Genomic DNA, 27,867 nt, shown 5'->3' with positions numbered 1-27,867 from the left:
TTCTGAATGTTGAGCTTTAAGCCAACTTTTTCACTCTCCTCTATCACTTTCATCAAGAGGCCCTTTAGTTCTTCTTCCCTTTCTGCCATAAGGGTGGTGTCATCTTATATCTGAGGTTATGGATATTTCTCCTGGCAATCTTGATTACAGCTTCTGCTTCCTCCAGCCCATTGTTTCTCATGATGTACTCTGCATATAAGTTAAATAAGCAGGGTGACTATATACAGCCTTGACGTACTCCTTTTCCTATTTGGAACCATTCTGTTGTTCCATGTCCAGTTCCAGCTGTTGTTTCCTGACCTGCTCCATTTTCAGCTTGGGCCAATTCACCACTCCTGGGACATCACCATACTGCCACCAATTTAGTCAGACACCCAGTCAGCCTAGTACAGCTCCAGTCAGAATTCCTGGGCTGGAACCATCCTGCTCAGCCTCTGGCGTAGCTGGGACTACAGGTCTGCACCAGTGTTCTGGCCTTTCATTCCCTGTTAATCCTCATAATGCTTGTTTGTGAGATTAGAACTGAAACTTTACATTTGGGGACAGATACAATCCTAGTTCTTTGTCAAGGAGATGCCTAGTCATTTAAATTGAAAATGTGTTGATTATGTCTATTGTGTGTCCTTTTATAATGAATTTGTATTTTAGGTTCCAACCCCTGTGCTGAGGATAATGGGGGATGTAGCCATCTCTGCCTCTATAGACCCCAGGGCCTTCGCTGTGCCTGCCCCATTGGCTTTGAACTCATCAGTGACATGAAGACCTGCATTGTCCCAGAGGCTTTCCTTCTGTTTTCACGAAGAGCTGACATCAGGAGAATTTCGTTGGAAACTAATAATAATAACGTGGCCATTCCACTCACTGGTGTCAAAGAAGCTTCTGCTTTGGATTTTGACGTGACAGACAACCGGATTTACTGGACTGACATATCACTCAAGGTTAGCCAAAGAATTGGAATATTAGAACTGGGGACTAGTGGGGAGAGCTTCAAGATTTTCTGAGTCTTCATGCTGTTACCAGCTTCCTTCATTACTTAATGGGCGAGAGTTCAATAAAAAACCCTTAACATTTTAAAGGAAGCCAAGGAGAAGGCCCATTCAGTATTTTGTTAAGTATCTCTAGTGTTTTTAGTGCAAGATAGTTTGAGTATTCTAAATCTGCAAGACATAATCTTCCTCTCTTTCATTCTATTTGAATACATAAGTGACATTTTCCTCAGCTAGAGAGTAAGCACTGTATTCTTCACATAAATGGCTTATAGAGACTTGACTCTTAGTTTATTAAAAAAATTTTTTTTTGACACCTGACTGAGGTAGAAAATGCCAATTATGAGTTATTGCGTACCTTCTCTCCCCTGCCCCTCCCATCCCTAGAATAAATTGACAAGGTTACTGAGTCAGTAAGGAGGGGCTCTTGACCAGAGAATCTAGAGCATAATTCTTCCTTCTTCCAGATTCTTTTGGACCTGTTTTAGGTAGCTTATGTAAAACTTTGTCTAATATGCAAAAATCGTATTAGAGCCAGAGTTAGACTGTAATGGTGGTCAGTAAAATCTGTTAAATGAGTGAGTAAATAAATGCTTTATTGTGTGGGCTTGTGAGTTTCCTCATCTTGAAAGCAGAGATAATGCCTATCTTGCAGTGCTTTTGTGAGCATTAAATGAGAAAATATATGTACACCAAACACTTAGGATGGCACTTTCCATGCAGTAGGAGCTATTATTAGTAGCTCGAATTATGACTATTTTAATTTTTAGGGGATTCATAGCTACAGTGGTAATGATATGATTAGTGTCATATGCATTTTATAAGGTGTCAGGTTGTTGAGCTCTTCCTCAGTTGATGCAATGACTTTGCATACTCTCAAGCACCTTTAGGAAGCTGTGTGTTTGTTAGTCGCTCAGTCGTGTCTGATTCTTTGCAACCCCATAGACTGTAGCCCACCAGGCTCCTCTGTCCATGGGATTCTCCAGGCAAAAAGACTGGAGTGAGTTGCTATTTCCTTCTTCATGGGATCTTCCCATCCTAGAGACCAAACCTGGGCCCCTTGCAATGCAGGCAGATTCTTTACCATCTGCGCCACCAGGTTGGAAGTCAGGAAGCTGAAAGTCAGGCAACTGACTACCAGTTAAAAGTCTACAATACTCTGGTCACATCTTTTTCACTTGATTACTAATACGTTTTACAAGAATAGTCACTCCACTGTTTTCCTAGAATAAATTTCTGATTATTAAGACTTTGAAAAATTTCTCCCTGAATTGACAGTGAAACTTGAGGTTGCGGTTGTGTTCATTGGAGGTTGACGTCTTTTTTTTTTTTTTTTTTACTGTGCTCATAAAATATGTGAAATTGTATTGAGAAACTGTGCCTTTGGCTCTTCTGTATCTTCCCTTAAAACCTTAGGGTTTTGTATCTAAGCCCTGTGACAATGTTGTTAATCTTATTTCTGCAGACCATCAGCAGAGCCTTTATGAATGGCAGTGCCCTGGAACACGTGGTAGAATTTGGCTTAGATTATCCGGAAGGCATGGCCGTAGACTGGCTTGGGAAGAACTTGTACTGGGCAGACACGGGAACCAATCGAATTGAGGTGTCAAAGTTGGATGGGCAGCACCGGCAAGTTTTGGTGTGGAAAGACCTAGATAGTCCCAGAGCTCTTGCGTTGGACCCCGCTGAAGGGTAAGCAGCTTTTCATATGCATTCTTTGCAACAACTGTATTGCGCATGGCCTAGTTATGGATTATATTCTTGATGTCTTTAAATCATGCTTATTAGGAAGCTGACAGGTAAATCATAGATAGGTTTTATCTTAAAATCATTAGTTGAGATTTCACTGATTTAGAATTAATAATTAGCTGAATTTTACTTTTGTCATTATTAGCATTAGGTGACTAAAAATTAGTGAAATGGGTTAGTAATGAAATACTAATGATTGTATTTATATGCTAAGTACACAGCCTTTTGAAAGGTGTCATGAAGTCTGTTTGCTTGCACTCTCTCCCAAGTTATACCAGATTCTAAACCTGTGAAAATAAACCCACTGAGATAATGTGAGCTAAGAAATAACTACATTAAAAAGCTCTACTTTAGAATGTTCATTAATTCAAAAAGGGATAATTAGTTATTATTATAAACTTGGAGAAACTTTGATATTAAACAGTGAACTTTCTGATAAATTTATTTACAACATGACATGTTTTTCAAGGGTAGATGGTCCTTCTTACATGATTTAGCAAGTTTTAAAAAAAGAACTGTATAGTCAAGGCTACGGTCTTCCCAGTGGTCATGTATGGTTGTGAGAGCTGGACTGTAAAGAAGGCAAAATGCCAAAGAATTGATGCCTTCAAACTGTGGTGCTGGAGAAGATTCCTGAAAGTCCCTTGGATAGCAAGATCAAACCAGTCAATCTTAAGGGAAATCAACCCTGAATACTCATTGTAATGACTGATGCTAAAGCTGAAGCTCCAGTATTTTGGTCATCTGATGTGAAGAGCTGACTCATTGGAAAAGTCCCTGATGCTGGGAAAAACTGTGGGCAGAGGGAGAGGAGGGTGCCAGAGGATGAGATGGCTGGATGGCATCCCTGATGCACTGAACATGAACTTGGGCAAACTCTGGGAAATGATAAGGGACTGGGAGGCCTGGTGTGCTGCAGTCCATGGGGTCAAAAGAATCGGACACAACTGGGCGACTGAACAACAACAACAAAAACCCATCATGTAAGAAAACTGAATTTTGAAGAATAACTCCATTTTAAAAAGCAGAAGTTAACCTTGTAAACATATCAGCACATTGACCATGGCTATATTGAAAAGTTGTTTCCCTGAATCAGTCAATTCCATGGTTAGCTTGCTGGCCATGTAGTTAGAAAGTCATACCAAAGGCACCATCTCTATGCTGACATGTTGTGATTGGTCTATGGTGATTTTTACTCTAGGTATTAGTTACCAGACAGATAAATTTAGTAGTTGGGAACCGACTCTAGTTTACGTGGCTGCTGGCAACTGTGATATTTCTCCCACAGTTGTTTTCTCTTTGGCTCTTGGGATGTACTCGTGCCTGTTAGCTGACAAGTACAAATGCAAACAAAGCCCAAGGCAACTTGAGTTTTCAGAAAAGTGTGTTTATACATTGCTACCAAGTCAACCATCAGCTCATGGACTGATGAGTGAATGTCTCGTTTGGGTAGTTGATGAGACGTGGCATGCGGAGAACTTTCCTAGACCCAGTATTCAGAGTGTCTTGAAACTAGCACTGCTGGTTCAGTCCAAAAGGCATTTGGCTGAGAATTACCTTCTAGTTCTAGCTCTGCCATATGACTGGCTTGAAGACATTAGACAGATCAGTTGCACTTTTTGTAGGGCCTTGTCCTCCTCTTCTGCAAAAGTCTGTACTGTGCGGCTGCTCTCCAGTTAACGTGAAAAACCCAAAAGAGTACATTCACAGGGACTGTAGTAGTAGTGTTCATTACTCGGCTGATACACTAAGGGATGTGTGTGATTCGGTAGTGTGCTACCTCGGACAGTGTGACCAAATGCATTTGAAACTTTCCTTTTAAACTTCAGTTCACAGTTGTTAAGTTGTCCCTTTGATGTACTGCTGCAGCTTGGTTTTTGGGAGAGTGATTTACACAAATCAGAAAGTAAGTTTTAAAAATTTAGAAACTCTAATTACTCGTCTTCAGAAATACATGTATTTTGTTCTGAAGTGAGTCAAATTCTGAGACTAGTGCTTTAATCCTTTGCTATCTTCTTCTTGAATATTAGTTTTATAAATGCAAGTGCTGCAGTAAGGAAACCATGGGTTTGTTTCCAATTCCTAGGTTTTGGATGGAACAGATTCATTGGAAACACTAAGGAAAGCTGACTCACTTCCTTTTTAGGATATGAGAAAAAATATTTAGTTGAGACTGCCAATGTAATTGAAAAAATTAATAGCTATGATTTTGCTTTGCCAGTTTCCTTGATTTAGTGTATATTTTCTTTAAATTTACTTAGTTACTCTAACTTTCAGTACATAAATATGATCCTTTCTCCCAAATAATCAAAAGTGAAATGTTAAATATCCATTGGTTTGAATTTAGATTTATGTATTGGACTGAATGGGGTGGAAAACCTAAGATAGACAGAGCTGCCATGGATGGAAGTGAACGTACTACACTAGTTCCAAATGTGGGACGAGCAAACGGCCTAACTATTGATTATGCTAAAAGGAGGCTTTATTGGACAGACCTGGACACCAACTTAATAGAGTCTTCAAATATGCTTGGTAAGCTCTATTCTTTTTTTGTTCAGAGAGATAGTATATAATCCTTTCCGTGCAAAAATCAGTGGCTGCTGTTTACCATAGATTAGATATGATGCAGTTTATAAAACTTCATATGAATGTCTAGGTTCATCCTCTGTCTCACATTGTATCCTATTTATTAATAGTGGGCCAAGTACTTGGATTCATATCTCTTTAATATGTGGAATTTCATTACTGTTGGGCTTATAATGAAATTTATAACTCCCTGGATATTTCTGAAGTGACTTTTTGTAGCAGTAAAATACAATATATACATTTCCATCTTTTTATGGAAGGAAAAAGAGTTGAACTGTAGACCTTTATGGAGGGAAAATAAGACCACAATCAAAATAGACCATCTACAGGAGTTTAAACAAACTCAGTGATTTTTAGAACAAAAAAAATATTAGTTTGAGGTATGGGTTCAGACTGCAGATGGATTGATTTCAGAAGACTTGTCTGGTTTAAGAATTGCTTTTGAAGGAATTCTTCTACTTTAAATTGCTTACAAAAGTAATGTTTTAAATGTTGCCTTTTCTTTTTCTTTGCCAACAAGACTCTCACTTTCTCACGTATTACATCTTTCTGCGTCTCCCCTGTCTGCTGCCTTTCTGAAAATAGGACTCAACCGTGAAGTTATAGCAGATGATTTGCCTCATCCTTTTGGCTTAACTCAGTACCAAGATTACATCTACTGGACGGACTGGAGCCGACGCAGCATTGAGCGTGCCAACAAAACCAGTGGCCAAAACCGCACCATCATTCAAGGCCACTTGGATTATGTGATGGACATCCTCGTGTTTCACTCCTCACGGCAGGCAGGATGGAACGAGTGTGCTTCCAGCAACGGGCACTGCTCCCACCTCTGCTTGGCTGTGCCAGTCGGAGGTTTCGTTTGTGGATGCCCTGCCCACTACTCTCTGAATGCTGACAACAGGACTTGCAGTGGTAAGCTGCATTCCCCCCCTCAATGCAAACTTAAGTTAGAAGAAGAAGCAGACTTTTGAAAACACTGTAGTTCATATTCTTTCTAGAGTGAGAAGTTGTCAAAGTCCAGAGTTGATCATTTGTTTGTATAAAAGGGAAGGACTAAAAGTGAAAAAGTGCAAGTTTTTGTTATTTTTGTTCTATGATAACTGGTTGATGTTATGGAAAAATTGATATTATAGGAAAAGTAAGTATTTTATCCTTGGGGATTAAATATGAATAGCAAAATTTGCATAGCTTCTTTGAGAGAACATGCATGTGTGCTAGACATAATTCATATTTATTCATGGTGAAGGAGGGAAAGAACAGTACAAATAGTACAACAAAGAGACTCTGCAAAATATAATCTACTTGTCCTTTGAAGTTTGCAGAATAGGCTAAAGATGAAAAATGTAAGTGTGCAAGAGGCCAGGCTTATGAGTAAATGTAGCCAATATGAAACAATAGTAAGTAGATGGGGAGGCAAGTTAGAGAGCACAGGCTCTGAACACACTGAGTGGTTGCCACCTTATTCTAGCTAATGGTACCAGGTCGTCTCATCTAGCCATGAGTCTGGGTTCACACGCACAAAGACAGACAGACAGACAGACACACACACACACACACACACACACACACACACACACACAGTCTGCTTGGAACACCAGGCCACGAATCTGGGTTCACACTCAGAAAGACACACACACACACACACACACACACACACACACACAGTCTGCTTGGAACACCAGGCCACGAATCTGGGTTCACACTCAGAAAGACACACACACACACACACACACACACACACACACAGTCTGCTTGGAACACCAGGCCACGAATCTGGGTTCACACTCAGAAAGACACACACACACACACACACACACACACACACACACACAGTCTGCTTGGAACACCAGGCCACGAATCTGGGTTCACACTCAGAAAGACACACACACACACACACACACACACACACACAGAGTCTGCTTGGAACACCAGGCCACGAATCTGGGTTCACACTCACAAAGACACACACACACACACACACACACACACACACACACACACACACACTCTGCTTGGAACACCAGGACATGGTGTATAACAAAACATTGTTGGCTTGGGGAATCCTGATTTGTGACTCAGGTTTATGTGAAGGTCCATGTCTTTTGAATACATGAGAACAAATTAGAAATTGGTAGATACGATAAAGAAATAGAGAATTAGATCAGGAAATGTAGATTCATAGGAGAAAGGTAGGGTATGGTTCACTGTGTTACAAGGTAACAGCTGCTGTAGGACATTGCATATAATGAATGACTGAAATTACTGTATTCTGTGCCTGAAAGTATAGGGGTCACATAGGCAAGGAGTTAGTGTTCTCGCACAAGGCTGAGTTCTGAAAAAGAAGGGGCTTCAGTTTATAGGTGAATGATCTGCAGTCTGTGTCACACATTAGTTTGTGTTTTACTAAAGCAAGTCACAAGATTTTTTAAGCCTTTTGATTTTTCTTATTTGGACAGTGGGAATAGTAACAGTAATTACCTTGTAGGATTGCTATGAAAATTGAGTAAAGTATAGCATGATTTGATTGCTGTGGAGAATGGATTTGAGGAGGAAAATAAGTGGAAGCAGGTCGGTCAGTCAGACTGCTGTGATAATGCAGGTTAGTTTGAACTGGGGTGGTGGAAGTTGTGCAGAGATGTTGATGGATTCAAGGTATATTTTGAATGAACCAAACTTGTTAATGGATTGTATATGAAGAAGGAGAAGAGGGAGGAAGCAGGATGATGCCTAGATTTTTTATTTGAGCAGTTGATAATAAATGGGAAAGATTAATTTTCAAGAAGAATTAAAAAGTAATTTTAGTCAAGTTTATATTGATTTTCCTATGGGAAATAGAAACATTAAATAGGTAATTGGATAGAGGAATCTCTAGCTCAGAGAAGAAGAAATGAAGTTAGAGGCATAAATTTTAGAAATGCCAGCATGGATTTAAAATGGGCACTTAGGGAGAAGGTGTATACCTGGGGGTCAGCAAACTTTTTCTTTAATGAGCCAGAGAGTGAATATTTAGGCTTCTTGAAGCCTGTAGTCTCTCACACACCTCTTCAGCCCTGCCCACTGCGATGTGAAAGCAGCCACAGATGATTTGTTTTTAAAATTGGATCAGTTCTGATAAACTTTGTTACAAAAATAGGCAGCAGGCCAGATGTACCTTGTGGGCCATAGTTTGCCAGTTCCTGGTCTGGAGAAAAGAAGGGGTCTTGGTAACCTCAGGAGCTCTGGTTGAGGAGGGAAAGTTCTCAGTAGACATTGTGGAGCAGCAACCAGAGAGGCCAAAGGATAGGACCCAGAAGGCGGGAGAGAAGATTGTTTTAGAGTAGGTCTGTATGGTGAGTGCTGCTGAGAGGTTGAGTAAGGGAAGCCTAAATTACCCACTGGATATTTGGGTGAGGTGGTTGTTAGTAATCCTGAAAGAAAGTAATTTCAGGAAAGTAACAGCAAAAGATGGAAATAGACCAACAAGTGAATGGAACCCAGAAAGGGATTGATAGTGTGTGTTTGTCATGTAGATTTTTTTTTTTTTAAAGGAGTTTGACTTTGGAAGGAGAAAATAGGGGTAAGAAGTGATGGAGGATGGAGATAGAAGAATATGGAAAGGCCTTTCGAGGTCATTGTTTGGGATGTTTATACCAGAATGTTCTAGTTGGTGAATGAATGTTATGAGAAATCACTGCTGAGTGTCCCTGATGTCTGTCTAGGGCCATTTCTGAGATGATCAGCAATGTTTCCAGAGGCTTCCTGTCCATGTATTCTTTTTTTGTAATGTGTATTATTTAATATTTGCGCAGAGATGTATTAAATCCCAAAGAAGATTACAAGAGAAGTTTAACACAAAGTACTTACCCTCAGAAAGTTTTCTAACGTTGTGTTGTTTACTCCTGGACCTGTGTTTCAAAAGCTAAATCAGATCATGGCCTTTCTCTACTCAAAATCTGTTTCACAAGGAGTAAAAACCTCATTCTTCTAATGACCTACAAGTTCCTGCATGATCTGTGCCTTCACAGCCTCCCCACTCCCTTGCTTCTCTGACTTCAGCTTTTACTGTTCTCTCTCTCTCTCCATGGCAGCCACACTCGCCTCGGTGCTCTTTTCACATGTGCCAGTTACTCCTACTTCAGGACTGTGGTACTGTGCAGTTCTTCTACTGGGAATGTTTTCCTGCGAATATTTGCATGCATATACTTCACCTCCATGTCTTGACTTAATCGTGACCTCCCCAGAGAGACCTAATCTGACCTATTTAAAGTTGTAAGTCCTCCTTCACCCAGTCTTGCGTTGCCAGTGCCCTTACCTACAATTCTTTTTCCCATGACTCTTAATCACTCTCCAGTATGCTATGTAATTCATTACTTATATACTATAGCGTCTTTATTATGTTTATTACTTACTGTCTGTTTATTGGAATATAAATTCCATGAAGCAATTTTTTTCCCCTGTTTTTTTAACTGATGTATATCTAAGGTGCCTAAAATAGTTTTCGGGTAAATAGTAGTCATTCAAGAAATCATTGTTCAGTAGAAGAACGAAGAAGCAAGACAGGATTTGGAAAAACAGGTGCTTTTCCATTCAGCAGCTTTGTGACCTGCGAACAATTACTTAACCTTTCTTTAAAAATTAGTTAACTATTCTGTTTGCTCACCTGTAAAGTGGAATAATTTAGGGGACTAGAAGACATCTAGTATGATGTGTGGCATGCTGGAGGTTCTAAGTAAATGCTTGTTTCTTTTATTCCCCCAGTTCTTGGAAATAATTTTATTTTCTTTCAAAATCATGGCTATAGGGCTCTCCTTACCGATGTCATCTCATGCTTGTTTCTTCATTTGTTTACTCATGTATTCTTTCAGTGAATATTTACTGAACAGCTAATCCACACTGGGCATTATTTGAGCCAATGAAAACTGTATCGCTGAATGAAACAGATATTAATCCCTGCCCTTGTGGAGGTTACATTCCATCGGGATAGATACTGAACTAAATAAGTAAACTATATCATGAGGTAGATGGAGATGAGTGTTATGGAGAAAATTATGAGCAGGAAAGGGTGAGTAGGAGGATCTTGATGTTAAATAGGATCATGAGAGAAGTCCTGGCATAAAAGTGATACTATGTCAGGAACTGAGGGAGGTGAGGAAATGAGCTGTGCTGGCTCTCTGGGAGAAGACCTGTCAAGCAGAGGGGAACAGCAAATACAGAGGCCCTGCGGGAAACATGTCTGGCATGTTGGACAAACACCTGGGGGCCAGTGTCTCTGGAACAGAGTGTAAAGAAATTAAGTCAGAGAGGAAGCAGGAGGCCACATTGTGTAATCCTGTGTTCAGTACTGAAGCAGTTGGCCTCTTTGGCAGCTTTGTGCAGATTGAGAAAAGGTGTTTCCTCTGGGCACATGCAGCTGCCCAGGTTCTTGACTTGGCTACCCAGGTGTGGCCTGGAATTCAGTCCCTACTCGAGGCCTTTGGCACAGCTCAGAGATGGCACAGTCCAACGTGGTGGGCCTGGGCTTGTCACTTACAGTGTTCATACGCCAGAGTGGAACCTTTCTTTAAGCATTGGGAGAACACTTGTGTCTTCAGAGGAGGGCTGAAAAGCTCCTGCCTGTTTACACCTCCTCCTCCAGCTCCTGCATGTGGGAGTGCAGCACTGAGGCAGCCCGACAGGACCGTTTGGAAACCCTTCTGCAGGAGACGAGGGGATGATGGTTACAGGCGACATAAATCATCGTGGGTTTAGGCTTACAAAACTGCATATTCTTCGTCCCTTTTGTAAATAACTCAAAACATCAGCTTCCTCCTGGAAATATTTAGCCAGCTGAAATTAATGTCATCCATAGACTTTTTGAAATGAGTATTTATTTGGAGCCATATTTGGCTTTGTCATCATCTGTGTTTCTAGAACACCTAATCGTGATCGTGAAAGCTTATTAAAGGTTAAAATTTGACTCAGGGAAAGAAAAAAACAGTACAAAGTGAAACATAACTAGGAACCAAATATATATTGATTATTTTCCAGGCAGGAAAATTTGGCAGCTAAAACTGGGGGGGTCTTTCTTCTGATTTTCATTGTATGTTTTAATATGCTGTTTTTTTGGAAGCTTACTATTCAGGACCTTTTTTTTTCTTTTTTTTTTTTTTCTATTTTCTTGATTTACAAGGAAGTAGTACTGCCAAAGAATAATTCTTTTTTTTAAAAAAATGGGACACTTGTTACCTACTCTGTTGTGACGTGTATTCTTACTACTTAAGGTGTTGGTTCTACTAAAATTGCTGAAAGCTGTTAAATCAGTGTGCTGTGGAGTCTACACAATGGAGAGTTCAGTGGAGTCATTGAAATATTTCTAAATCTTCCAAGCTAGGCATGGACTTTCAGCCAGTGGGGAGCTTAAAGCAGAATTTCAGGGTTGTGAATACCAAGTTTCTTTGTGAGAAGCCATGATTTCTTCAAGATTTAAGCTGATGTATATCTGGGTGTAGGTGTAACATCAACCTGGGAACCACAAGTAAGGGCACTGTGAAGATGGGGTTTAGGGAGAGATAAAGCAAGGAGTTCTGTTTTGGCCATTTATGTTTATATCACTGATAAGGACAAAATTCTGCTGGATTTAGGTGATGACTGAGCAACAAGAGAAGAGAGTATAATTTGGGGACTTTTTTCATTTATTTTAATGAAGATTTTAAAAAAGACTGTTAGACTTTGAAGTTTTTGGTAGCTTTGTCAGATGGTGTTCTTTTCTAGATACTCTCCTCCATTAAAGATGACTGCATAGTAATCAGAGGCCTAGTCCCTGGGACAGGGAAATGTCTTGGCTGCATTTCCCTGTTTTCATAGACATCAGGCATCAACTTAGCGTGTGACTTTTTTTTTTTTAATGGTTCCCTCTCCTTGCAACAATTACATCCCCACAATGTAAAACAAAGCCTTTATCTACGACCCATGAGGGTTTGTTTCATTCCTACTAACACCACATTTATTATTGCCACTACTGATAATAAGAAACAATAGCTATTTTTACTTGACATTTATATAATGCCTTATAGTTTTTTTGTTCAGGTATTGTACAGTTGGGGCTTCCCTGGTGGCTCAGTAGTAAAGAATCCTACTTCCAATGCAGGAGATGTGGGTCCAGTCCCTGGATCAGGAAGATCCTCTGGAGAAGGAAATTGCAACCCACTCCAGTATTCTTGCCTGGAGAATCCCATGGGGAGGAACCTGGCGGGCTACAGTCCTTGAGGTTGTAAAAGAGGCATAACTTCGTGACTAAACAACAGCATTGTACAATTGACATAATACCTTTTTATTTTTACTTATGTTATAAAATTCTTGTAGCAACTCAGTGAGCAGGATAGCCTAACTATAACCTTCTAGTTGAGTAAATTTTGACCCAAGGAGGTTGAAGGTTGTAGTTAAGATCAAGTGACTAAATCATGTGAGAACTGAGACTAAAACCAATCTTGAAGTCTCTTTTCTGACCTGTGGAGACCCAGACTTCCTTTCACCCACAAAAATAGGTGATGGAGGAGTTAGATTATTTACTTGGTAGACAGGGGAATTTTTGTTTGTCAAAATGATTCATTGAAATAGGTGTCCTGTGATGATGCCACTGTGGACAAGACAGAGAAAAACTGGCTAGTTGGCTGTGTCATGGCGTAAATTCATAACTGGTTTAGTAACCAGAGTGTGATCAGTGTTTCCTTTAAGAGTTCTGGAGGCATTCCAGAGGGTTTTGTCTCATATATGTCTTCAACATACATGTCTGTTTTTTGTGAAATACAGACAACAGGCCGATGAAATCTTTCAGTGATCCGAGACTTAGGATAACTGTTTCATATTTGCTTTTTTCTCTCTCTAAGCTCCAACTACTTTCCTACTCTTCAGTCAGAAGAGTGCCATCAACCGCATGGTGATTGATGAACAGCAGAGCCCTGACATCATCCTTCCTATCCACAGCCTTCGGAATGTCCGGGCCATTGACTATGACCCCCTGGACAAGCAACTCTATTGGATTGACTCACGACAAAATATGATCCGAAAAGCACAAGAAGATGGTAGCCAGGTAATCCAGGGTTCATTTCAAAATCCAGTTCTTCTGTGTAGTTATTGGACCAACCAACCATCCTATTTTACTTATGTCATGACTCTTCTTGTGTGTGTGTGTGTGTGTGTGTGTGTGTGTGTGTGTGTGTAAAACTGGAATTCTGAACCTGGCAGCTTTTTTTCTCTCCTTTGATCTTTGAGTAAACAGTTGTTTGCTAATGCTATTGAAATGAAGATTGTATTGTATTAAAATAACTTCTGCTCATGTATTAGAATGACTTTGTCAGTGCCACCCATATTCATTTATATTCCATTTTATTTTTTGTTTCGTTTACATGGAGTGTTGGAAACTTTGAAAGCAAATAGACTCTTGGTTCTAATCTCAGTTCTGTCACTTACTAGGATTCTTAAGAAATTTTAGGTGAAAGGAATGTAAAGCACATAGCCCATTACCTATTACACAGTAGGTACTCTATAAATAATAGTTCTTTTACTAGTAACTATTATTTAAAAGTTTCAGAGAATGGGAAACATAAAACACAATCTCAGTAAAATTAAAAGCATCTAAAAGCATCTAATGTTGTTATTAATCTAATGGTTTTTGGTTTTGTTTTTGTTTTGTAAATATTACTTGGTGTCTGTGGCATAGCAATGAAAATATTATCAACACATCTTCTCTGTGCTTACATTCTAATCATGAGTCACACACTACTGTCCATAGTTCTTTGTTTTCTTTCTGTGTCCCAGCAGTATTATACCAGGATCACTGTAAACAATTATTTGTCATCTTCCTTGTAGCACTAATATTAAGTTAGATTTTTAATGTATGAAAATTAGATTGCTAATTTTTTTTATATCTTATCTGACAAAAATAAGCAAGGAGATAATGTATTTAGGTCTGCTGAGAGATCATTTAAGGTATAGTTATAGCTGTGTATTACAGATGCACTTTATACTGTGTAGGCCAGGACTGATTGGCTGATAACTAGTTGATAGAGATTGTAACTGTTGTTATATAGCCAAGGACGTAGCAAATAAATGAGACAGCCTCATTAAGGAGTTACCTTGGAGATGCTGAGTAAATAAAATACCATTCATTCAGATAAAACAGATGAACAATGCCTGTTTTTTGCTAGGGTGTTTTTTGTTTTTTTTTATAATTGTTTTGAGGGGTTAGATTTGAGGATGAGAGGACTTGACTGATAGATGTGGTTTGTAGCCCTGACTAACTGCTATTGTCTCTAGAACAGAGATTCTCAGCTTCTGCACTATTGACATTTTTGGCTGGATAATTCTGTGTGGGGTAGGTCTGACCTTTTACATCATATTTTAGCAAGGCTAAAGAATGTTTAGCAAGGCTTCCCCAACAGTTCAGCAGGTGAAGAATCCACCCGCAATGCAGGAGACACGGATTGCATCCCTGGGTCGGTTAGATCCCCTGGTGAAGGAAATGGCAACCCGTTCTAGTATTCTCGCCTGAAAAATCCCATGGGCTGAGGATCCTGGCAGGCTACAGTCCAAAGGATTGCAAAGAGTTGGACATGAGTGACTAGCACGCATGCACTGGCCTCTGCCCCTTTAAAAGCCAGTTATATTCCCTTACGTGTAACAGTCAAAAATGTCTCCAGACATTGACTGGTGTCCCTGGTAGGTGGTGGTTTAGTTGAAAAGTCATGTCCGACTCTTGCGACCCCGTAGACTGGACTATAGCCTGCCAGGCTCCTCTGTCTATGGGATTCTCCAGACAGGAATACTGGAGTTGGTTGCCATTTCCTTCTCCAGGGGCACTTGAAATGCAGAATTGCTCCTGGTTGAGCACCACTGCTTTAGAGCTATTTCTAGAGTGTTCTTCTAGCCACAGTTGTCTCTAGTTTATAGGAAGCAGCTGCCACCTTCTCACTCCCATCTCTGATCAATGCACTCTCATGTTCTTAGAGCAACTGAAACAGCCTCTGTCTCTCTTCTGCTTTATGTCATAATAACCAAGGGAACATTGGAAATGTTCACTAAGAAATGTCCCTTGAGATTTGAGTGTTCCACTCAGGTGTGTGACCACATACGTGCAAGTATTGTGAGTAATCCCAGGGCTGTCTGGCTTGGAGTCTCATGTTCTGTGTGTGTTTCTTTTTCTCTCCTTAGGGCTTTACTGTGGTTGTGAGCTCAGTTCCGAATCAGAACCTAGAAATCCAGCCCTATGACCTCAGCATTGATATTTATAGCCGCTACATCTATTGGACTTGTGAGGCCACCAATGTCATTAATGTAACGAGGTTAGATGGGAGATCAATTGGAGTGGTGTTAAAGGGCGAGCAAGACAGACCTCGAGCCATTGTGGTAAACCCAGAAAAAGGGTATGTTGCCAGCAGGGCGTCTGAAACCCTCATCAGCTTTCCTGTTTATCCCACTTATATTCTTGCTTTCTCTGTTTCTCTGCCTAGAATGTCCTTCCTTAGTCACTGCTGCTGTATCTGTCATTTCTACCCACACCTCCAGAACCGCTGGAACTATGTCGTCCTCCACTAATTTCCCCTTGACCTCCCCTGTGCCACCCCCCCCAAATGTGACATCCTCCTCTCTTAAATGCCCACTAGTCTATATCTGTGCCTCTTTAGTCCTTTCCAGTTTACCTTATACTTGATTATTTTCAGGCTTATATTTTCTCGGCTTTAGGTTCCTTTATGGTAAGAACTAGTATGTCTTTAATACAGAGCTTTGCATTCAATTGATAGTACTTAATTTAATATGAATGAATGATAAGGAATTCAGCAAGGAAAGTAGCTTACTTCAGAAGAGCTACAGGAAAGAGATGAACTGAAGAAGTTAAATGTAAGAAATAATTCACATATGACCTTATTTTCAGTTATGAAATGGAACAGAAACTTGAAAGTTTGTGTCCAAATCTGATTACTGCTATTATCTTTTATTTATCATATTATTCCAAAAGCATAAGTGTGCCTGTGTCTAACACTTTGTTTTATTAATTCCTGGAAGTTAACTCCCTAAGAACTTATGTGCAGCCTTTGTTACTGTTTTTGAAATTAAGAAATGTATTCCATGATCTTTAAAATATACTCTAAAACCTTAAAAAATTACATTTAGTACTATTCTACTTCCTTTTGTCTTAACAGAAATATTCTCATTTTGTGTGGTTTCTTACTTTAGTAAACTTAGAGTTTCCTCCTTTCTTTTCAGGTATATGTATTTTACCAATCTTCAGGAAAGGTCTCCCAAAATTGAACGAGCTGCTTTAGATGGAACAGAACGGGAAGTCCTCTTTTTCAGTGGTTTAAGTAAACCAATTGCTTTAGCTCTTGATAGCAAATTAGGCAAACTCTTCTGGGCTGATTCAGATCTCCGGCGAATTGAAAGCAGTGATCTCTCAGGTACCCAAGAAATATTATTTCTGTTTCAATAATTGAGATGATTCACTGATAGCATTTGTATTTTCCTTCTGTTGTATTATACATATTTCTTTATAGTTTTATTCACTAAGAGTAGTCAGCAGCAAGTAGGTTGGGAAGCACTTTTTCTTTAACCATCAACATGATTACTCCATCTGTTATCTAAAAACTTGCCAATTTTCTTGATTTGGGCTCTGTAAATAGTATGTTTCTAATGCATCTCTCCTCTTTTTCTAATTCTTCCACTCTACTTCTCATCATCTCTGGCCTGAATTCTAGCCTATGATTAGTCTCCTCCCTGTTGATTTTTCCTCCCTGAAAGTTTACACACTGTTCCTAAATTAATTTTCCAAAGCATGGTTTCTAATCATGTCACTGCCATATTGAAAAACCCTCCAGGGTAGTCTCATAACCCAAAGAAAAAAGTCTGGTTGAATGCTTAAGTTTGTATTTGTCTTTCACAGACTCATCATAAATGCAAATGATCTTAACATTCCTGTGTGTTTTAATGAAATTAAATAATTTCATTAAATTCGTTGATCTTCAGATGTACTTTTCATCTCTCTGTGACCTTCGGTTTACAATCACAGTTGTTCCCACAGCCCCAGTTTCTGAAGTCCAGATACTCTGTGTGGACTTAACGGTGATCGAGGAAATGAAATTAAAATAATACACTGTATGAGAGCCATAAAATATAAAGTTGATTATTCCTAGCATTGGCCAGAAAGGTAACAAGTGGCATGCTCTCATATACTTTTGTGAAGTGAAATTGGTAGAACCTTTTCAGAGGGAAATGTGCTGGTGAATTTCCGTTTCAGAGAGCTGTCTTACAGACAACTGATGTATTTGCTGAGCATTCTTTGTAATATGTACAAAAAAATACATCTAAGTGTATTAAGTGTGTGAAATATTCAATAGATGAGGTGTGTAGTGACATAGGAGGATGATTTCTTAAAATTAAGTTGTGTAATGTTATTAAGATTTAGTTTTATTTAAACACAGTTTTATTAAACATAGGCAAAATACTCTGACATAAATCACAGCAAGATCCTCTATGACCCACCTCCCAGAATATTGGAAATAAAAGCAAAAACACACAAATGGGACCTAATGAAACTTAAAAGGTTTTGCACAACAAAGGAAACTATAAGCAAGGTGAAAAGACAGCCTACAGAATGGGAGAAAATAATAGCAAATGAAGCAACAGGCAAAGGATTAATCTCAAAAATATACCAGCAACTCCTGCAGCTCAATTCCAGAAAAATAAATGACCCAATCAAAAAATGGGCCAAAGATCTAAACAGACATTTCTCCAAAGAAGACGTACAGATGGCTAACAAACACATGAAAAGATGCTCAACATCACTCATTATCAGAGAAATGCAAATCAAAACCACAATGAGGTACCATTACACGCGAGTCAGGATGGCTGCTATCCAAAAGTCTACAAGCAATAAATGCTGGAGAGGGTGTGGAGAAAAGGGAACCCTCTTACACTGTTGGTGGGAATGCAAACTAGTATAGCCACTATGGAGAACAGTGTGGAGATTCCTTAAAAAACTGGAAATAGAACTGCCATATGACCCAGCGATCCCACTCCTGGGCATACACACCGAGGAAACCAGATCTGAAAGAGACACGTGCACCCCAATGTTCATCGCAGCACTGTTTATAATAGCCAGGACATGGAAGCAACCTAGATGCCCACCAGCAGACGAATGGATAAGGAAGCTGTGGTACATATACATCATGGAATATTACTCAGCCATTAAAAAGAATTCATTCGAATCAGTTCTAATGAGATGGATGAAACTGGAGCCCATTATACAGAGTGAAGTAAGCCAGAAAGATAAAGACCAATACAGTATACTAATGCATATATATGGAATTTTAAAAGATGGTAACGATAACCCTAAGTGCAAAACAGAAAAAGAGACACAGATGTACAGAACAGACTTTTAGACTCTGTGGGAGAAGGCGAAGGTGGGATGTTCAGAGAGAACAGCATTGAAACAAGTATACTATCAAGGGTGAAACATCACCAGCCCAGGTTGGATGCATGAGACAAGTGCTCAGGGCTGGTGCACTGGGAAGACCCAGAGGGATGGGATGGAGAGGGAGGCGGGATGGGGGATTGGGATGGGGAACACATGTAAATCCATGGCTGATTCATGTCAATGTATGGCAAAACCCACTACAATATTGTAAAGTAATTAGCATCCAACTAATAAAAAATAAATGGAAAAAAAATGAATAAAATTTAAAACTATATTACACACACACACACACACACACACACACACACACTATATACACTGGCAGATTGCCTCCAAAAATGAAATATATCCTATACAGAGAGAGACATACATGTGTATACATAAACACATTACACATATGTGTATATACTATTGTAAACATATGTTTGTGTATTCCTTGAAAAATATGCAAGCAAATATATCTTGAGAAAGGTTTAAAAGTTTAGCATGCTAATGTGTTAAGAGTATTTCTGTATCATTTAAAGTTTTATATATTTCAATGTATTTGTAATTTTTCAAAAACTAAACAAGTTCTCTCTTCAGGTTCAAAAGACTCCCTTCCATTGTGTCGTCTTTGATTCCAAACTGTCATGCACACACCTTGCGTAGTATATTCTTTCCTTTAACTGGTCACCTGTATCTCTTATATCCCATCTCATTTGTTTAATAGTTACTTATATCCATGTTTCAGCCCTTACTAATATGTCAGTGGATTTTTTTTTCCCCTACTTTTCCTTTTCTCTTTTTTCTTCATTTAGGATTATTATTATTTTTTAATAGAGGTGATGCATGTTCTTTAGACAGTTTAGAAAATAAAAAAGAAAATCCAAAACACTATCAGTACTGATACTTTAATGAATTAGCTTTCTTTTTTTCTATATTTTTTTTTTTTGTTCATTTCTCCACTCTTAATTATGACATGGTTCTAACATACAGAAAGTACAGAATTTCTGCCATCCAACTTAGTCAAATCTTAGTGTTTGACCATATTTGCTTTTGAACCTCCTTTCCTCCTCCTTGAAAAAAGACATTAGGGAGAATTTGAAGCTCTTGTGTCTCCTTCCCCAATTCTGTTTTCCTTCCTTTTTCTTAAGAGGCAACTTTTGATGTGTTTTTTTTGCTGTGCATGGTTTGTTCTGTGTGTCTGTATTTTTTATTGTGTATACTGATACAAATTTAAGCTTTTTTACTTTTTAAGCTTAATATAGTCTCATGTATTCTTTTGTCACTTGCCTTTTTCAGATATATCAGTTTTGAGATGATCCCTATTGATCCACAAATCTATGTTAGTTATTTTGCTAAATAGTGGTTTCGTTTTTTGATCATTTTGCAGTTTCTCTATTTCTATTCTGCTATCTAAGCTGCTGTTTCCAATTTTTTGCCATTAAAAGCAGTAGTCTAAACCTAGTAGTGGGATTGCCATGTAATGTGGTATGTATATATTCAACTTGAATATGTCTGTTCACACTGCTCTCTAAAGTGATTGTATTGGTTTAAAATCCCCTCTAGAAGTACATGAGTTTCTCCTTTAGTACTTGGTACTGTTAGACTTCTGAATTTTTACCAGTCCAATAGTTTTAAAGGTATATCTGATTATTAATAAAATACAAATTTTTCTGTTTGATATTGAAATTAATTTATTGGCCACTTATGTTTCTTCTGTGAATTGCGGTTCTTAGTTTTTGCTAATTTTTCTATTACTGATTTCTAGAGATTCTTTATTCAGTGTATTAATGCATTATTAAATTACATACATATTCAGGGAGAATTGTTATGGTTAAAGAATTCAGTCTTTTCATTTATGACTGTGGTGTATCTTTCCATTTAAAAGTCATCTGTAGTGATTTTTGGTGCATCTTTATACTTGCCTCTATAGAGAAAGATATGTTTTATATAAATCTTTGCTTGTGATTTACCTTTTCACTCTCCCAGTGGTGTCTTTAGATGAAAATAAGCTATATTTTTAGTGTTGCACAGCTTATTAATTTTTCCTTGTATGATTTGTGCCTTTTATGTTATGTTTAAGAAATCTTTGCCTACTGCTTAGTTACAAAGATATTTTCTTTTGTTTTTTCCTAACATTTTTTTTGTTTAACTTGTCTTATTTTAGATCTCTAATCCATTTGGAATTTATTCTTGTGTACCATGTGAGACAGGGGTTTAATTTTGTTTTCTATGTGCCTGATTCAGTACCATCTCTTTTGAGAAGACCATTCTTCCCCTACTCTTCTTTCCTGTTACTTTTGTTGTAAATAAAGTGATTATATTTGTGTGAGTTTATTTCTGGACCCTGATGTTCCCTTGGTCACCTTATCTTTGTATTGTCTTAATTTATAGCAGATTTGTCTAGCAGTGTATGTCCTTAGTATTTCTTACCTTGATTAGTATTACCTTAATATTTCTTACCAAAGATTATCTTGGCAGTTGTTGACACTTTGCATGTCCATATACATTTTAGAATCAGCCTCTGAGTTTCCACCAAAAACAAAAAACCTAGTAGAATTCTGAGTGGCCTTGCTTTAAGTTTATAGCAATTTAAGAAAAATTGTTATCTTTATAATATTAGTCTTCTAAACCATGAACATGGTATATCCCTCCATGTATTTAAAACTTTAATTTCCCTTAGTGTTTTGTAATTTTCTCTGTCGAGGTTGCCGATATTTCATTGGAGTTATTCTTTGGTATTTAATGCTTTTAAATGCTAGTGATAGAGTATTCTAAATATTTAATATTTCATTTTTTGACTGTGGCTGGAATACAGAAATATAGTTTTTCTTTTCCTCTCCTACACTAGTACATTGAGTTTGTTCCCAACCACCTTGCTAAATTATTAATAGAATTTTCTGTGTTATGGAATCATTTGTCTACAAATGAGGAAAGTTGTTTTTTTTCTTTTTCAGTCTTTTTTTCCTTGTTGCCTCACTACATTGACTGGGGACCACTCCCTGCCCCCCCACCCCAGTACAATATTGAACAAAATAATAGAGTCCCTAGGTATTTTTGTTTAATTTTGTATTTGCTTTCCATGATTTGAGGATAAAGCATCCAATACTTCATTATTAGGTTTTTGCTAAGGTTTTTCTGTAGGTAACTTTTAAAAATCAGATTAAGGAAGTTCTGTTCTTGGCAGAGGAACCAGGGATCAAATTGCCAACATCTGTTGGATCATAGAAAAAACAAGAGAGTTCCAGAAAAACATCTGCTTTATTGACTACACCAAAGCCTGTAACTGTGAATCACAACAAACTGGAAAATTCTTCAAGAGATGGGAATACCAGACCACCTTACCTGCCACTTGAGAAATCTGTATGCAGGTCAAGAGGCAACAGAACTGGACATGGAACAACAGACTGGTTCCAAATTGGGAAAGGAGTATGTCAAGACTGTATATTGTGACCCTGTTTATTTAATTTATATGCAGAGTACATCATGTGAAATGATGGGCTGGATGAAGCACAAGCTGGAATCAAGATTGCCAGGAGGAATATCAATAGCCTCAGAGATGGAGATGACACCCCTTATGCCAGAAAGTGAAGAGAAACTGAAGAGCCTCTTGATGAAAGTGAAAGAGGAGAGTGAAAAAGTTGGCTTAAAGCACAACATTCAGAAAACTAAGATCATGGCATCTGGTCCCGTCACTTCATGGCCAATAGATGGGGAAACAATGGAAACAGTGACAGACTTTATTTTTCTGGGCTCCAAAATCACTGCAGATAGTGACTGCAGCCATGAAACATGCTTCCTTCTTGGAAGAAAAGTTATGACCAGCCTAGACAACTTACTAAAAAGCGGAGACATTACTTTGCCAACAAAGGTCCGTCTGGTCAAAGCTATGGTTTTTCCAGTAGTCATGTATAGATGTGAGAGTTGGGCTCTAAAGAAAGCTGAGTGCCGAAGAATTGATGCTTTTGAACTGTGGTATTGGAGAAGACTCTAGAGAGTCCCTTGGACTGCAAGGAGATCCACCCAGTCCATCCTAAAAGAAAATCAGTCCTAAATGTTCATTGGAAGGACTGAAGCTGAAACTCCAGTACTTTGGCCACGTGATGCAAAGAGCTGACTCTTTGGAAAAGACCCTGATGCTGGGAAAGGTTGAGGGCAGGAGGAGAAGGGGATGACAGAGGACGAGGTGGTTGGATAGCATCCCTGACTCTATGGACATGAGTTTGAGCGAGCTCCGGGAGTTGGTGATGGAGGGGGAAGCCTGGCATGCTGCAGTCCACGGGGTCACAAAGAGTTGGACATGACTGAGCGACTGAACTGAACTCTTGTTAGTTTGGTGAAATAAATTAAACTTGGCATGATACATTATCCTTTTTTTATATTGCTGAATTTGATTTGGTAATGTTTTATTTAAGATGTTTACATCTGTGTTCATGAGAAAGATTACCCTATGGTTTTCCTTTCTTACCGATATAACGCACTTGTTGGAGTTTTGCCATCAAAGATACATTGGCCTAATAAGAAGAAACATTTCCTTTTTTCCTGTTTTCTGAAAAAGGTTGATTTAATGTTGGTAGGGTTTTCTTCTTTTTTTCCCCCCTTCCTTTTATATATTCACAGATAAGCCTATACTTTTGTCATGGGTTGTCTTTCTGCTTAGAGTCTTTTATACTAGAGTAGATTTAGTGTATGCTTTGGTTTGCTGAATGAGTATACCTTTTCATTGCTGGTTCTGGTGGTGTTTAACTGCTCCCAGAGTAGGTCTTGGGTCCTCTAGCAGCACTGTTGACCTCTCCTCATTTTCTCCAGTTGTTCAGTTGAGGCCATCCTTACACTGCCACCAGCTCATCTTTTTTTTTTTTTTAATCATTCTTTCTGCTGCTGTTTTAAATTTAATTTTAATTTTTATCAAAATAATACATGTAAATGTGGAAATCAAGTGGTTCCACTTGACCTGTAAAAAAAAAATCCAAGTTTACTGCTCTGCTCCTTCCACCTGTTAGTTCCTACTCTTAGAGGCATCTCTGATGATGGTTTAATCAAGAGTCTTTTTAAAATAACTGATTTAAAACAGCTGCTTCTTGATGTTTGAAGTTTAGACATCACAATTTGACTTTTTTTGATGGAAGGTGAGGATTTGCTGTCTTAAATGATATATCACTAAAATACCCATATGAACTTTTCTATCATCCACCCAGCTAAAAAAATTATCCCATCCAACTTAAAAACTATGATTTTTTTAAAAAAATTAAATCATAATTTTTAAGTTCATAATTATTTGTTATTTATGGGTATGGAAATATAGCCATCACCTTCATTTCTTTCTGCAGCTTTTTTCCTCTCTGAAATTATTCTTGTCTAATTTAAATATTGTTTCAATATATGCAGATTCAGCAACCAATCCATCTTTTTTTTTTTTCCTGTTTCACTGGAGTCATACCTCTTTATCATTCTGTTTCAGTCAGTCTGGATTGGCTTGCTCTAGGCCAGCCTCCTTTCACTGTTATCCTGGACATGTACTTGCTGGTCTTCTTGGTGCTGAACCTGCTGTTTGCTCATTTCTATTTGTTTGGTTCATTCCTTTTCCTGAGAGATCACATCCTCTACTAGCTACTTGAAAGGAAGTTCATAGGAGATTAATCTAGGTCTGTTGCTTGTCTCTTATCCAGCTTGTAAATTTTATGTTGCTTTTCTACTCTCATGTCCTGTTTTTCCTTATGCTTACTTATGCCTTCATTGTTTACTATCATTTTAGTAGATTTTTAGGAGGGAGCGTAAGTAGACTTCTGTTTAACTCACCATGGATCTGAATGTTGACTTACTGCCTTCTCATATGTATCTCCCCACCTTTCTCCATTTATTAAGCTTAGCTTTATGCTTGGCTCTTTCCTGGAACTTCCCCTGATGTTTCCAAAGTATTAAGCTAGTATCTTTCTTTGACTGAACTCATCAACTAAGAACCAGGGAAAAGTTCTATAGATATTTGAAGGATGATTAGGAGGAAGAGGGAACGATTGGATATATGTTTTCTTTTTTTTTTTTTTCCATTTATTTTTATTAGCTGAAGGCTAATTACTTTACAATATTGTAGTGGTTTTTGCCATACATTGACATGAATCAGCCATGGATTTCACATGTGTTCCCCATCCCAATCCCCCCTCCCGCCTCCCTCCCAATAGCATCCCTGTGGGTCTTCCCAGTGCACCAGCCCTGAGCACTTGTCTCATGCATCCAACCTGGGCTGGTGGTCTGTTTCACCCTTGATAGTATACTTGTTTCAATGCTATTCTCTCAGAGCATCCCACCCTCGCCTTCTCCCACAGAGTCTAAAAGTCTGTTCTGTACATCTGTGTCTCTTTTTCTGTTTTGCATTTAGGGTTATCGTTACCATCTTTTAAAATTCCATATATATGCATTAGTATACTGTATTGGTCTTTATCTTTATGGCTTACTTCACTCTGTATAATGGGCTCCAGTTTCATCCATCTCTTTAGAACTGATTCAAATGAATTCTTTTTAATGGCTGAGTAATATTCCATTGTGTATATGTACCACAGCTTTCTTATCCATTAGTCTGCTGATGGGCATCTAGGTTGCTTCCATGTCCTGGCTGTTATAAACAGTGCTGCAATGAACACTGGGGTACACGTGTCTCTTTCAGACCTGGTTTCCTCAGTGTATATGCCCAGGAGTGGGATCGCTGGGTCATATGGCAGTTCTATTTCCAGTTTTTTAAGGAATCTCCACACTGTTCTCCATAGTGGCTGTACTAGTTTGCATTCCCACCAACAGTGTAAGAGGGTTCCCTTTTCTCCACACCCTCTCCAGCATTTATTGCTTGTAGACTTTTGGATAGCAGCCATTCTGACTGGCATGTAATGGTACCTCGTTGTGGTTTTGATTTGCATTTCTCTGATAATGAGTAATGTTGAGCATCTTTTCATGTGTTTGTTAGCCATCTGTATGTCTTAAGAGAACATAGGCAAAACACTCTCTGACATAAATCACAGCAGGATCCTCTATGAACCACCTCCCAGAATATTGGAAATAAAAGCAAAAATACACAAATGGGACCTAATTAAACTTAAAAGCTTTTGCACAACGAAGGAAACTATAAGTAAGGTGAAAAGACAGCCCTCAGAATGGGAGAAAATAATAGCAAACGAAGCAACAGACAAAGGATTAATCTCAAAAATATACAAGCAACTCCTGCAGCTCAATTCCAGGAAAATAAATGACGCAATCAAAAAATGGGCCAAAGAACTAAACAGACATTTCTCCAAAGAAGACATATGGATATATGTTTTCTATTTGAATGAAGGCGAAGCAGTTGGGGTGGTGAAGAGTGGGCACAGATTTCAACATGTGGTGTGAAAAAACTTTCTCATAGTTCAGTAACAGAGTTGGTTGCCTTTCCAGAAGCTGGATGGCTTTGTGTCTGGGGTATTTTAGAAATACTTATTTTGAGGCGAAGCTTAAACCAGGTAATGTATGAGTCTTTTCCAGTGTTCTGAGTGGCTGAGTGAGTGAGGCTGTTGTTCTCCACAGATGCCTTGAGTGTGCTCAACAGGTGTGGGTGGCCAACAACACAGAGTGCTCTGCCCACCACCACTACTTCATAAAGAGAAGCACTGTTTTGTGTGTTTTATGTATTAGAGATCCTCATAAGATTTAATTGGGAAAAAATGGACTGGTTTAAAAATTTTTGAAAATGGCTCTGAAGTTCTTTTCTACGTTTCTATGAACCCGGTATTCACTGTGTGTTGGACACTTATTTGCTCTTGATTGCACTTAAATGTCTAGTCTGTTATCTGGTATGTATATATCTTTTAATCTCAGAAAGATTTTTGAGTTTTCTGCTAGAGAGCTTATCATATTTTTCTTCTCAGTACTTCTGGAATCCTAACGGGTTTTCAGTCAGTAGCTCTTGAATTTTTTACTTGACCACATGAATCATTTCTGTTGAACATTCTCCTTTCCAAGGGGCCAACCGAATAGTGTTAGAAGACACCAACATTCTACAGCCTGTGGGACTGACTGTGTTTGAAAACTGGCTGTACTGGATCGATAAGCAGCAGCAAATGATTGAAAAAATTGACATGACAGGTCGAGAGGGTAGAACCAAAGTCCAGGCTCGAATTGCCCAGCTTAGCGACATTCACGCAGTAAAGGAGCTGAACCTTCAGGAGTATAGTAAGTGCTGGTGGTGTATTGCTAGTCGCAAGATGCATGTTTGTAATTAGGCGCGCCGAAAATTAAGATGCTGTGTGTCTTCTATTGTAAGATTTTCATATACTTCTAGTTTTGCCATTTTTAAAAAGTCTCCATGTTTTTAAATCCTTAGATTCACCTGGAAATCTTTTTATTTTAAACATGTTTTCCCTATAAAACAAGAATTAGAGAAAGGAATGGTGTGTCTCATTTTCAAAAATCTCCCCACCCAGGAACAGCAAGGACTTGCTCTTCATGTTTTCTCTTTCTCTCCTTCAGCATTTTAAGAATACTGGTGTAAAGCCTGTATTAATATTTCTTTTGTTTCACATACATCCTCATGGTTTCAACAGAAGCAGAAGTTAACATTTATATAATAATGGAGTTATCATGAAAATAAACCTATTCTTTGGCAAAAACAAAACAAACTAAAAATTAGTGTATAAACTTAGAGAAGACTATGTTTAATAAGTGCTTGTTTTTTTTCCCCTTTTGGTTAAGTTTGTCAATTCACAGCTTAGGAAAGTGGCCATAAATTATTGAAAACTTGAAAATGACTAGTCATCTTGGCTTAGTTAATATGTGTTAATATAATACTATTAACTCTTAATATAGTATTAATATTAGAGTTAGTATTAATATTTTAGTATCAACATTATTATAATTTATATATATGTAAATATATATATATATTATTGTGTTTAGTATCAACATTATTAATAAGTTAATATTTTAATAGTAATTAATACTGTTAACTCTGTTAACATAATACTGTTATATCTGTCATCAGATGTACCCTCCCAGCCATCACTACTGTAGATCTTACACGATTATATCAGGAATGCAGGTGTTAAAATGGAGGACTAATGAGAGAAGTATTCACTCCTGAACTTCTCAGCACAATGTTTTCAAATCAAATTGGAATAT

The 27,867-nt window shown here is 38.3% G+C and overlaps 1 protein-coding gene across 3 annotated transcripts in view; it reads left to right on the top strand.

Annotated features, from left to right (window-relative positions):
- Positions 1–27,867, top strand: part of LRP6 (LDL receptor related protein 6) — a 170,099-nt gene that overhangs the window by 118,414 nt on the left and 23,818 nt on the right. For all 3 annotated transcript variants that reach the window (XM_070453635.1, XM_020882707.2, XM_020882706.2), the window contains 8 exons: positions 649–938; positions 2,452–2,678; positions 5,083–5,267; positions 5,907–6,233; positions 13,166–13,368; positions 15,489–15,700; positions 16,542–16,732; positions 26,713–26,922. In XM_070453635.1, coding sequence (XP_070309736.1) covers positions 649–938; positions 2,452–2,678; positions 5,083–5,267; positions 5,907–6,233; positions 13,166–13,368; positions 15,489–15,700; positions 16,542–16,732; positions 26,713–26,922 — 1,845 coding nt within the window. The remainder of the gene's footprint in view (positions 1–648; positions 939–2,451; positions 2,679–5,082; positions 5,268–5,906; positions 6,234–13,165; positions 13,369–15,488; positions 15,701–16,541; positions 16,733–26,712; positions 26,923–27,867) is intronic.

Source organism: Odocoileus virginianus, chromosome 23 (assembly GCF_023699985.2).
Source record: "Odocoileus virginianus isolate 20LAN1187 ecotype Illinois chromosome 23, Ovbor_1.2, whole genome shotgun sequence".
In the NCBI taxonomy this organism is placed as follows: Eukaryota; Metazoa; Chordata; class Mammalia; order Artiodactyla; family Cervidae; genus Odocoileus; species Odocoileus virginianus.
This window is presented reverse-complemented; position numbering and strand designations above follow the sequence as displayed.